Below are 12,609 nucleotides of genomic sequence, written 5' to 3' on the forward strand. Positions count from 1 at the left end.
ACTGAGGGAAGCCATTTTGATTTAGATTTCTTAAGATTCTGCTTTCTTCAGCTATGGTTTCCATGGCAGCAATCCTTTCCCAATCTGTCAGGTTAGGGTCACTTTTGTACATCAATGTAAAGGCAGTCTTAACTGCAGTGTTGATCATTTGATCAGTGTTTTTCAGTAGAGTACTTGCTGGATATCAGGATGCACAATCGAAGGCTAAATTAAGTTTTCCAAGGTGATGTTTTATCTGAAATCTGTATATTGGTGTCTTTTTTTTTTTTTTTAAATTTAACAGGCAGGAGGTGATTGGTTGATATTTTCCAGGGCCTGATTTGGATCCCACAAGTTTAGAGCATACTTTCTTCATGTGCCCCATCACTCCAGACGGACAATTCTTCTTGTTCATTGATCCTCTAGGGTATGAAGTTTTTCTGCAAGTTTTGGTGTATCGTGGGGTTAATGGGACCTTGGTTCCCTGGTAATGCTGTTCTTGATTCGACATTTGTATATTGGATAGTGCAAGAGGGTTTGTGGCATTGTAGTAGGGGGGGGGTGATTTGTTTGTTGCTTCCAAACAGACTAATCATCTGAATTTCTGCTCTAAAGTGTCAAGTGAGGCTACAACTTCCAGTACTGTCATTTGTTGTTCTACACTGCTAAATCTTCCTATCATTTGCCTGGTGACCATGTATTCTGAGTAGTTTACTTGTTTCCAGCAAGTTTAGTCATTTGGACATACTTACAAAATTTGGCATGACCCCATAATTTCAATAAAAAATGTTATTGCTTTCACCTGCAGTGGAATTTGTGTAATACTTTCACTGTCACATAGGAGGTACTCCTCTGTGGCAGAGTTAAGCCTTTCTGACCTTACCAGTTCAAAGAGTAACCTGTTTGCTTTTGGTGTACATGTCTCATGTAGTTCATTTTGGATAGCGGCTGCATCTTCCAATCTGCATACCTAAGCATCGGGTCCATGTGTCCAAAAACAATGATCGTTTTCTGTCCGCGATATCAAATCCTATCAGGGGCCGTTCAGATTTTTTTACCCATAGTATGTTAGAATGACCGTGAAGCAATTCTTTCCTGAATTCAATGTTTTTCTTCTGTAGTTCAATAAATTGCTTTATCAAATGTGGTTTGGTAGTGAACAAGTTCAATATCTGACGTAATGTTTAAAAAATTCCGTGCTTTATAATTTTATATTGTAATGCAAGTGTGAAAGACATTATTCTAATATTCATTGCCACTCAAAAACCAAAATGGCTGCTTCTCCATGCTTATATAATCCTAAGGGGCAGATAACTACCAGGTACTTATATCAGGGGCAGATAACTCATGTACGATTTTCACGGGTGTAGATTGTTTTACCTATGCACCCATAAAATGTCATATGTTTGCCTGTCATGCTTACGTTTAAAATGGCATTTTAAAATTGTATCCATCTATTTTATGGAGATGCTATATTTGATGGATCTGTCATATCTAAGTTTATAATTCTCTATAAAACAGTTTCTCTAAGATTCAAGAACCTTTATATGATTACACATTTTTGGAAATGTCATTCTCAAGTTTAAAATATTAAAATTACATCCATCCAAGTACTTTTTAGAAGATACTATATATGTTCATCTGTAATATGAAATAGCATTTTTAAATTGCATTCATCCTGAAAGAAATATGAAGATATATTTCAAATGATGATTGAATTATGCAGAAAACATAGGCCAAAAATGGAGAAACACAGATGAACATAATAGGAAAAAAAATATCAAATAACATCCATATAAGTAAAGAAAAAGTGTTTTGTAGTATTCTTTAAGTATTTCAACTGATTTCTATAATTAGCTATGGTTTATATTTTATATGTTAAGGTAAGACCATATGTAGGATTTTGTTAGATTATCTACAATGTAGTTTTGTAATTTATGTCCTTGCAAAATCTCTATGTGCTTCCAGGAATGAGGAGAGGAGAGTTAACATAATCTTTTCTGGTAGGTAACTCCAAGAGAAATCAAGTCTTTATAGTCTTGGTTGTTTGTGAGGATGATTTAACTATCACAACAGTATGACAATGTTGTTGAACTGGTATGGTAAATGTTATTGAACTCTTTTTCAACCAATCTCCATAAAAAAAGTAGGATGACATACCTACAGCAATACTTTTTGCTTTGATGTTTTTTATGGGCATTAAAAATTGCCAGCTGATTCACTGAAAATCGGCTGATTTATGGATAGCAATAAATGATTTATTAAACATTGTGTATGAAGTGTGATGATGTATGGAAGTGAAACCTGGCCAGTGAGGGTTGAGGATATGTGTTGTGTAGAGAGAAATGATATAAGAATGATATGATAGATGTGTAATGTGAGTCTAAGACAGGCTTAGATATAAAACAAATGTTTAACTGTATATGATGATAGTTTAGTTTGGTTTATATGTTTTCTGACATATCAACCGTTTTTGGATTATTTAATATCAAGTGTACTTTGTTGTATATGATTATATGCACAGAAGTTGCTATTATATCCATAGATGAGGCTGTAATAAGCAGAGCTACTCCCCCCCCCCCATCAGAAGTCGCATCAGATCATCTTTGCTATGCATGGAGGCTTCAGATGCTACGAGATACATGGTCAATTTGCATAAAAACAGTCATTCACATTGAGGTAAAAGAAACAGGATGGTGCAATGATTGATACAAGTGATGGTAGCTGAAAAGAACGTTTGCCTATGATTTCTTAACTCATGTTTAAATCTTTGCTTTTTATATGGGGGAAATTGAAAATATTATTTGACTTTATAGATTATATTTTTCAGAATAAGACAGCCCCTATAATTGCATAACAAATGAAGTGGAACATATTGTGAATCAGTGAATATTAAGATTCGATTTCTAAATTGCTATGTTTATAGCAATTTAGATAAATACATCACTGGTAGAAGATCTCTGGTATTGATTGAAAAATAAACATTTTATATCAGAGGGAACAATCAGAAATGTTGTCTACAAAGATATCAGATACAAATGTCGTTTTACATCAGAAAAAGCTAAAGGAAAATCATTTAGAGTTAATAAACTTGTAAAAAGATTTTTTTTTTTTATTTCACCATCGCATAATAAATGGATTGCAATCTTATAAAAGAAAAATATCACAAGAAGATAGACAAGAAAAGCCAAAACTAGAAGGATCATCATTATTACCAGCTGATGCATCCAAGACGGCTACAGCTCCATCAAGAACACGCAAGGCTCGTTCAACCTCCACAGTGAAATCAACATGACCTAAACAGAGAAATAGAAATAGCTGTAAATTTCTTCAAAAAATCATTTTCAATTTTTTATACCTACATTCACCTGAAACATGGCAAATTGCTACTGAAGCATAAGGGCTACAGAGAAGTAGGGCCAAATTTATAAGGGCCTCTTCAGTGGATAGTTGTGAAGTGAGAGGTTTGTTTACAGGACACTTAAATTTTAGCATGTTGATACCGCGAGGGAAACAGAGTTTTCTGACATCTTGGAACCTATAACAGTGAGGGGGTGTGTGATATTGCTGATTGACAAGTTGGTTGGGGGTATTTACATTGAAGGTACACAAAGGTTGGAACATTATTATAAGCACTCGTAAAACAAACATAAGGATGCAATTTGCTGTGATGGGACAAGGGCAGGAGCTTGGTAAACAGTGTGGAACGAATCACGTAGATTAAAGGTTCTTTTTTGGAACTTATTTAAAAAGGACAGTCTAGTGGCTGATGCATCAGCCCAGATGTGACAACAATACTCCATGCATGGGTGAATGGTGGCTTTGGAGAAATAAAAGATACTGGCAGATGTGATAATTTTCCAGCACACTAGAAAGAACTCACCTTCTTTACAGTAAACTTTGCAGTATCTTCTATGTATTAGTTACCTGTGAATACCAAGGAGTTTGAATGTTGGAGTTTCAAGTAGGGTACTATCAGCCATGGCAGTTGGTGCATAAAAAGTTTCATCATTGTTGCAAGAAAAGGAGTTTTGCGTTGTTAGGATTATGTGCATCTATTTGTGTATTCATTTTGCCCACATGTCATGGGGTAATTAGCAAATGCATTCCTAACAGATGCAATTGCATCATAGAATTCATTTATGAAAATCAGGAATAATAAAGATCCAAGACACATGTTCTTTAGATATATGGCCATCAAGGATGACCTGGATGTTTCTCTTGGTTAAGAAGGATCTGATTATATTAAACATTTGTGCAATAATGCCATACAAATTTATTTTCATGAAAAGAACTTCATGCCAGATTGACACGTGCCTTATTCAGTGCATGGTATATGCATTCAGAGATAGTTGTTAGGATATCCATAGCAGAATGGGCTTGCCTAAATCCATACTGATAATTAGAAGTTTAGCATTTACTAAAGTGATTGCCAATTTAAAGATTTTAGCAAAGAATGAGAAGAGACTGATGGAGAAATAATTTGGAGGGTGAATTCTTGAACACTGGTACCACAGAGGCAGTTTTCTAGCTATCCAGGAAACAAGATTTAGCAGGGCATTTGTTGTAAAGTTTGGATGGGACAAAGGCCAGTTAAGTTTTGTTTTTTTTTTAAATTAATTTTTTCAAATTTACAAAATATCAATATTACTAAATTGTTATATAAAAAAAAAAAAAAAAAAAAAAAAAAATCGCCAAACAAATAGTTTGGAGATTTGCCATAATTATTGAAACATTGATTTAATGGGGTGGCTGCTTTACCTATCCCCCCCACAAATCAAAACTTTCAGGATTTGAGGCTCTGCTGTTCCCACACTTCAACTGCATGTCTGCCATTGTTCCCTCAGGGAGGATCATCCACCTAGCAACCATTTTGTCAAACAGTTTATCAATGTTTGCCGCAAGAGCTTACTACTACTACACAGGTTGGAGGGGGGCACATCTATCATATAAAAGGAACTTTGTGTGAGTTCATTCCTTATGGACTCGAAAACGGTTCTGACGATTTTTATGAAATTTCACACAAATGTACTTTATATGCATGGCAATGTTTTTAGATAGGTTTTGTATTAGAATATCTTCCATAAGTATCGATAATTGATAAGCGAATTAACCTGATGAAAGAAGGAACAGTCGATTTTGACCAAGATTAACACCTCATACAACCTAACATCACATGCGCATTTGAGAAGTTTTATTATCACACAAGCCAAAAAACCCAACACATAAAATTAAAATTAGATTCTTTGATATGACGGGCGTGTTCAAAATGAACATTTCTGTTTAAAGCACAATTGCACCATGATACTTACTTTTTCATTTTAAACTTAAATTCAAGCATTGCTTTTAGTTGAAATTCAATTTTTATTTTTGTTATTCTGAACTATTATCCCAAAACCTGTTTTAGTTGACAGTGGAGCAGAATATACATGATTTGTAGATAGCAGATTACATCAGAAGAGATAATCGTATACATTAGAAAAATTATGAAATTAGATACAAACTGTGGTGGAATAAAACTGGATTACAAAATTGAAGTTCTTTTTCAAGTTTTATTTTTTGAAAATTCTTTACTTGATGCATATAAACAAATTTTCCGCAAATATTTAAGATTTTTAAAAGCTTAAAAATAGCCATTAAATTTAACATTCAAATCAAGAACTTATATTGAATTTCATAAAACTGCATGAAAAACTTTGACATGGATCATACAAAATTTTAAAAAATATACAAATTAGGGTTGTTCCATAGTTTAACAAATTTTACTCTTGTCAAATGCATTGAGAAATCAAAAAACCAGTTTATCAAATTCAATTTTTCAAGTTGTTGGAGAGAAAATATTTCCTTCTAGAGGAGAAAGACACTTTTTTAAAATTCATGTTACTCAGTAGATTTACTGAACTATACTTCTTTTTTTATAGATTACCACAATCAGAGCTCCTTTCAACTGATTAGGAATCCATTCAGTTTGTAAAGATAATATATCATCTTGACTTGTTGCTCAAAAGTTTAGAATATTGCCACTCTCTAAGATTTTAATATTTCTTATTGCATTTGTTATTTCACTTGTTAAATTGAATAAAATTCTTCAGATGTGAAGTTGTCTATCATTCAATCATTTCTTCTATTATCCTCGTACAAAACTTTGTAGTGTTAGAAAACATTTTTATCTGAAATTGTCATTGTGTTCATATGCTTATGTTTTTGGGGGTTTGGTATTCAACTTCTCAACACAGCCATGATGCATTTCTTGCAATATTTAACTTTTCAATCTTGTAGGACACTGACCAATCATATTTTGTTTTTGTAACAATCACAAATTTCCCTTCTTAGTCAGACATTATTTTTTTGTGGGACAATTTCTTTGTCAAGATTAGGAAGCAATTATCTATGTTTTTCAGATTAATTCCAGATCTAAGATTGAAAAACAATCACATAGGCATTTTTCAAAAGTTTACATTTTTCTTTCAATTTTAGATCATACTTTCTAGTTTAGCATGACTTGTTTCGGCAACGAAAAGTTTATTTCATTTTAGCTTTCAGCATATTGTGATCTGAAAATTCAAGTGTTGAACTATTCAATATTATTTCATTGTGGGCTTACATATCAAAATAAACCAATTTAATTTTTGTTTTGCTGTTGAATTTCTTCTTGTGTGTAAACTGGCTATTATCAAGTTGTTTGTCATACAAAACAATAGACCTGAAATTTTCTATTGATCTTAAATGTTTTCCTGGTGAAATTAATAAAAGAATTTTGTTTCATGAGAAACTAATACTTTTGTGATGTACCTGGTGTATCAATCAAATTAATTTGATGTTTCTTCCAATAACAAGTGACAGCTGCCGAAGTGATAGTGATCCCTCGGTTTCGTTCTTGTTCCATATAATCTGTCACGGTACTGCCATTGTCAACATTCCCTAGAAAAACAAGAAGGATTCACATGTTGAGTCGCCAGTATTTCAAACAATCAACTATTACAACAAAATTGTGCAAAGACTTTAAAAATAAAATGAACAAAGGAACAACTGACAAAACTCGATTTGTAACAGTGCCGCTAGCACTTATAGCAACTGCTGTATGACACATGCAAATGCATCAGTACATGAAGAGACGTCACAGCAGATGACGAGAAGGGAAAAAAAGCAGAGAGAAAAATGCACCACGTGGGAAGAACAAAAGAAAACAAAAAATGATCAGTCAAATTTCTTTTGTTGTTTCTTTGAAAACCTTTCATACACAATGTTACACATGTTTATTTTGGTGCTATAAGACCTTTTTACTAAAAATGGTTCAGAATGAAGAAAAAAAAGAAAAGGTTACCATAGGAGAGAAGGCAGTTGCAAAGAAAGGATATAACAATAGGGGTAGGCTATAGAAACAAAATTTTTCAAATAAATGCTAAAAGTGGCTTATTACCTTCATTTATATGTAAATAGATGGGAACAAGTGATTTTGTTCAAAACTGGTCAAAATTGGAGGGTCGCTGGCCCCAAACGTGATTTGACCGCGTCGACGCGTGAAAATGGCCCAAATTTCGCCCCCGAACACACTTAATCACTTATTGAAAGCCACAGGGTGCATTTTTTGACTATAAATGCATTTGTATCATTAAATCTAACATTCCCATTGGCTATCCCACAAGTATAGGGTTTTTTAGGATATCTCAGAGTCCAAAATGGGTCAAAATTAGCCAAAAATGGTCGGAAATCACGGATTTTCCAAAATGCACCTCCCATGGGCCCAAAGACACCTCTACATGGCAGAAACTGTTGGGAAATGCTTGAAGCAGGCACTCTCCTAACTTTTGCACTGTTAATGAGGGGTATAAGGACCTTTAAAAGGGGCTAAATATGGCCGATTTAGCCAAAGAGAGTCCAAAAGTCCCTAAGAATCAACATAGGTTGTCAAAGAGGGGCTTAATTTGAGTTATAGATGGAAAATTACCAAATAAGGAAATGTTTTCTTTCTGTAACAATGCAATGGCATCTTTAAATAAACACGATAACATTGCATTGCATTAATCGTGAATTTGATTGAACTTTGCTTTCTTTTTCAGTTAGTAAAATGCAATGAACATGGCTGGTATAGCAGGGCAGATTGACGAAGATTATAATTACGACGATTGGACTTCTGCTTGATTCTCTTCCAACTGAGGCTGAATGTGTTCAAGCTGTGCAACATCATGCTGCCAAATATGGTACCACAACACAGAAAAATCATATTCACCAGTTCTCCTTGCGATTACTACAATTGTGGCAGAAAGCCTTTGGAAGTGATGTTCGTTATGTTACAATACCTGGGATAAAACATAAACTTGATCGATCACTAAAAATTTACGACAAAGATGTCTATAAAGCAAAGGGTTCCAGACGTGTGAATATGATTAAATGGAAACGAGAGCACCATGTCCTTCTCAATATACTTTCAAAAGATGTGAATCCTGATGAATTTGATGTACATGAACGAAGATTCTTTGTCGATCAAAAGTCTCTCTCGCAAATGTCTCATTGACACTTTCCACGTCGATATGGAACATGAACGGTTTCTGGCAGAGCAAGAACTGCACAATCGTTTGGATTTGGACGATGATCAATTTGAAGTGGAGGATATAAGTGACCAATTGCCAGAGCATGATACCTCAAACAATTTGAACTACTCATTAAACAGATCGGGTACAATCCGTAGCACTGTCCCATGTACCGAGATCGCCACCCAAACACATGTCACTTACAATCTGCGAACTGGTAATGTGAAGTGAAGCTGTGTCTTGAAATAACAAAATAATTCCTTTGCTAATTACTCATACCTTTTATCAAGTTATTCAATATATTGGTTACAAATCGAGAAATAGCGAATCGAGGGCCATTTTCATCAATTTTGGGGTAACTATGAGAACAATATGAATTCAGACTCTTCTTGGACAGCATTTTATTGACATTCAATGTTCAATTTACAATTAATTACTTTCTGAGAAGTTGATGTAGTAAAGTTACGATGTTTCTAAAAAGTATCATTGATGAATGAACTAATGATTCATATGTTATGTACCGTAAAGCGTAATTTTGTCATTTTTGGATTGTTTTGACCCTTTTTACATCCCCCAAAGATCTCTAAATACCCTAAATACAAATGGATAAGATAACAGGGTGGTTATTTCAGTCTTCCAATTGTAAAAAGCCATACAGGAGTGTTTATAGGAGCCCGATGAGATATAATACCTGCATTTTGGGGATTATCCGTGATTTTCGTTCATTTTTGGCTAATTTTTGGGTAAATTTGACCCATTTTGGACCCTTACGATACCTTGAAAAGCCCTATATAGGTGGGATAGCCAGTGAGAATGTTAGATTTAATGATATAGAGCAATTTATGGTCAAAAATTGCACCCTGTGTGGCTTGGGAGGTGCATTTTGGAAAATCCGTGATTTCCGACCATTTTTGGCTAATTTTGGGGTAATTTTGACCCATTTTGGACTCTGAGATACCCTAAAAAGCCCTATACTTGTGGGATAGCCAATGGGAATGTTAGATTTAATGATACAAATGCATTTATAGTAAAAAAAATGCACCCTGTGGCTTTCAATAAATGATTAAGTGTGTTCGGGGGCGAAATTTGGGCCATTTTCACGCGTTGACGCGGTCAAATCACGTTTGGGGCCAGCGACCCTCCAATTTTGACCCGTTTTGTAAAAAAAATCACTTGTTCCCATCTATGTAAATGAATGTAATGAATATAAATGAAGGTAATAAGCCACTTTTGGCATTTATTTGAAAAATTTTGTTTCTATAGCCTACCCCTAATAACAATGAATCAAGCCGAGAAGGAAAACCTGGAGAAAAAAAAAAAGAATTGCACCACGCTGTGAGTAGTATAATTCGTTTTTGTTTTTTCTTTTCTCTGCTTCAGGTTCAAATTTTTTCTCCTGTTTTGTGGGTCATGTGCACAAGAGTGTTTTGTGGGGACCTTAGGTCACTGTCAATATTATCTTTAATGTTAAAAACAAAAGTTCTAGTATCAGGAATAGGTTATATATTATATTATAGAGCAAATAAGTTCATGCTTATTTAATGTAACAAATATCTTATTTGATTTTAATTAAGAATTTAAAATTACCCATTTAGAAATCAACAAATTTATATTCTTGTAAATTGTGTTTGAGCTGTTCAAATAATGTTCAACTCTCAGCTAAGAATCTTCAGTTTTTAATTGCAGAATTACATAAATAGCAACCTGCCTGAAAATTTTAATTTTTTTTAGAAAAAACAAAATTGGAGGTTGGTGTTTTTTTTTAAATTTGAAACAGAACCAATAAAATGGATGAGTATAAAAAAACGCCCCAATTCTAAAATTTATACTTTTAAAAATAAAATATGGTGTATCTAGGTAATGTATATATTGTTGTTCACAAACCAAGATCGGAATAATAGTGTCACACATAATAAAGAGTCAATGCTCAATATCCTGGATAGAGCAGCTGTTTAAAGTCCATGTTGCCTGGGAAAAACGATGTCACTGTGTTTTGTTGCTTGCTCAATTATCTAAGAATTGCAGGTGTGTTCAAACACAACTTCATTTCTTTTTTGTTTTATATTACCTGGACAACACTAATCAATTACATGTCTTGTTTTACCGCTAATTCGCCAGGAAGTGGGTGTTCATTTTACATTAAATTTACATAGGAAAGTGACCCCACTCTTATGTTTTAAATATTTATTATTTTTTAAATTCCTTTTCTGCAAATATTTTTCAGGCTGTTTACATGAAATTGAAAAAACAAAAAAAACAAAACATCTGCATTTTTTTAAGGGTATCTAAAAATACAATGACACAACATAATATTTTAAACAAATGTTAATGGAAATACAAGCTATTTTCACATTGCACCTATCTTTTGGACTTCTGGTTTCTGCTGGTTAGCTAAACATTAATCAGAAGAAACTTTTCCAGAGAATTCACTCAGCAGAAACAGGAACTCAAAAAGACATGGACAAGTGGAAAATAAATCAAATATGTCCTGCCAAATTCTTAAAATTTAAAAAAAATTTCTTATTGTTTTAGTTGGAGATGAGGCACCCAACAGGGTGCTAGACATTCACGCACTCATACATTCCAACCGAGATATCTTTTAAAGATTCTAACTATCCCTTTAAGTGCAATTGTTTGAATTTTTCTTGCACTTGGTTTACCAGATATATTTGCTAGATAGTTTTTAAAATTCTTTTTTGTGAGTATCATTGTTCCTATAATTACTGGAACAATAGAGATCTTCCTAAGATTCCAGTTTCTTTTCATGCACTACATAAGATCATGGTATTTTATTCTCTTTTCCCTCTCAGCTCTGCTAACCCAGCATCATTGAGAACACTAATTTTTACTAACGTTACTTCTTGCTCTTGTTTGTGCCCTGAGGAAGGGAACTATAGACGAATATGCGGGTGACCTACAGAACTTGGCATATCTAATCAAAGGAAACCCTTCTGATTGATGGCTCAGTTGTGTTTTTGTGTCAGGACTTCTCAATTCAGTTAAACAAGAATTGCATGGGTCCTCAAGGATTGAGCACATGACCCTTGAACAGATTTTTGCTAGTGCTTGAGCTTTCATGACAAAAGAGGTAGAGGTGGAGAACTCTGATGCTGCGGTGACTGGGCCATATAGAGTTTTTCTTTGTGTGCCTGTGAACCCACCTTCAACCCCCGACTAGCACGACACGGTCACAGTGCTGAGGTTCCAATTACTTTGCCAGAGACTGCCAGCAGCCTGGGAGTAAAGTAAGAAGAGTGCTCTGAGTGCCAGCAACAAGGACATGTTTCATTGAGGTGTCTAGGAAATGAGGCAAGAATAGAGAGGCTAGAACTACTCTCTTCCCACATAAATCAGAAGTATTCTCGTAATAAAAGTAAATATCAATGGCTTGATTGGATAGTGTTGGTGGATTCTGGCTGTTCATCTGTTGTGAGTGGGTTTATGCCAACTCAAAGTACAGAAAAGTACCGCAGTTCTGATGGCAGGAGAGAAATGCTTTCTAAGCTACAGTGTTGGCAGCATAACTTTAACAGTGACCAACAGAAATCATCTGAAGAAAAATGTACTGGTGGTAAACAGCAAGGTATTGGAATTCGACCTCCTTCTGGCGATGGAGGTCATAAAAAAATTTAGGGGTGGTGGTGGCTTTGGATGTGACAATGAAGCTGGAACAGCCTGACTTCTATATGGAGTTTGAACAACGCACAAAATTCTGGACAGCATCATGGAAGTGATCGGCTATCAGAAAAATTATGCACAAGAGTACCAGAGAATAAAATCCCTACAAAAGCTTGTACAAAATATAATAAAGAACTACAAGCTTGGATTGATAATGAGTGGTTAGTTCCTTAGCCAGAAGAGAAATCATCATACAGCAGAACAAACAAAAGGTTCAACTGGTGCTTGAATATAGGGACTCCAATTTTCCGTGATCACGGAATCGTGGACGGAATCGCGGAATTGTAGATTTGAAATGGAATTCTGTGTTTTTAGTGAAATCATTTTCCATGTAAAATTAATCATTTTTTTTTCTTTTCTTTTTTTCAATAATATATTTAAAAACTTGTGGCATATAAATATTATAATAAATAAAACAACG

The 12,609-nt window shown here is 34.3% G+C and overlaps 1 protein-coding gene across 2 annotated transcripts in view; it reads right to left on the minus strand.

Annotated features, from left to right (window-relative positions):
• Positions 1–12,609, minus strand: part of LOC145243546 (ribosome-releasing factor 2, mitochondrial-like) — a 110,340-nt gene that overhangs the window by 65,206 nt on the left and 32,525 nt on the right. For both annotated transcript variants that reach the window (XM_080106524.1, XM_080106525.1), the window contains exons 2-3: positions 6,772–6,900; positions 3,195–3,275 (exon numbers count right to left, since the gene is read on the minus strand). In XM_080106524.1, the coding sequence (XP_079962650.1) occupies positions 3,195–3,275; positions 6,772–6,900 (210 nt within the window). The remainder of the gene's footprint in view (positions 1–3,194; positions 3,276–6,771; positions 6,901–12,609) is intronic.

The sequence above is a fragment of the Euprymna scolopes genome, chromosome 22 (genome assembly GCF_053919585.1).
Source record: "Euprymna scolopes isolate OS-2025 chromosome 22, ASM5391958v1, whole genome shotgun sequence".
NCBI classification, from domain to species: Eukaryota; Metazoa; Mollusca; class Cephalopoda; order Sepiida; family Sepiolidae; genus Euprymna; species Euprymna scolopes.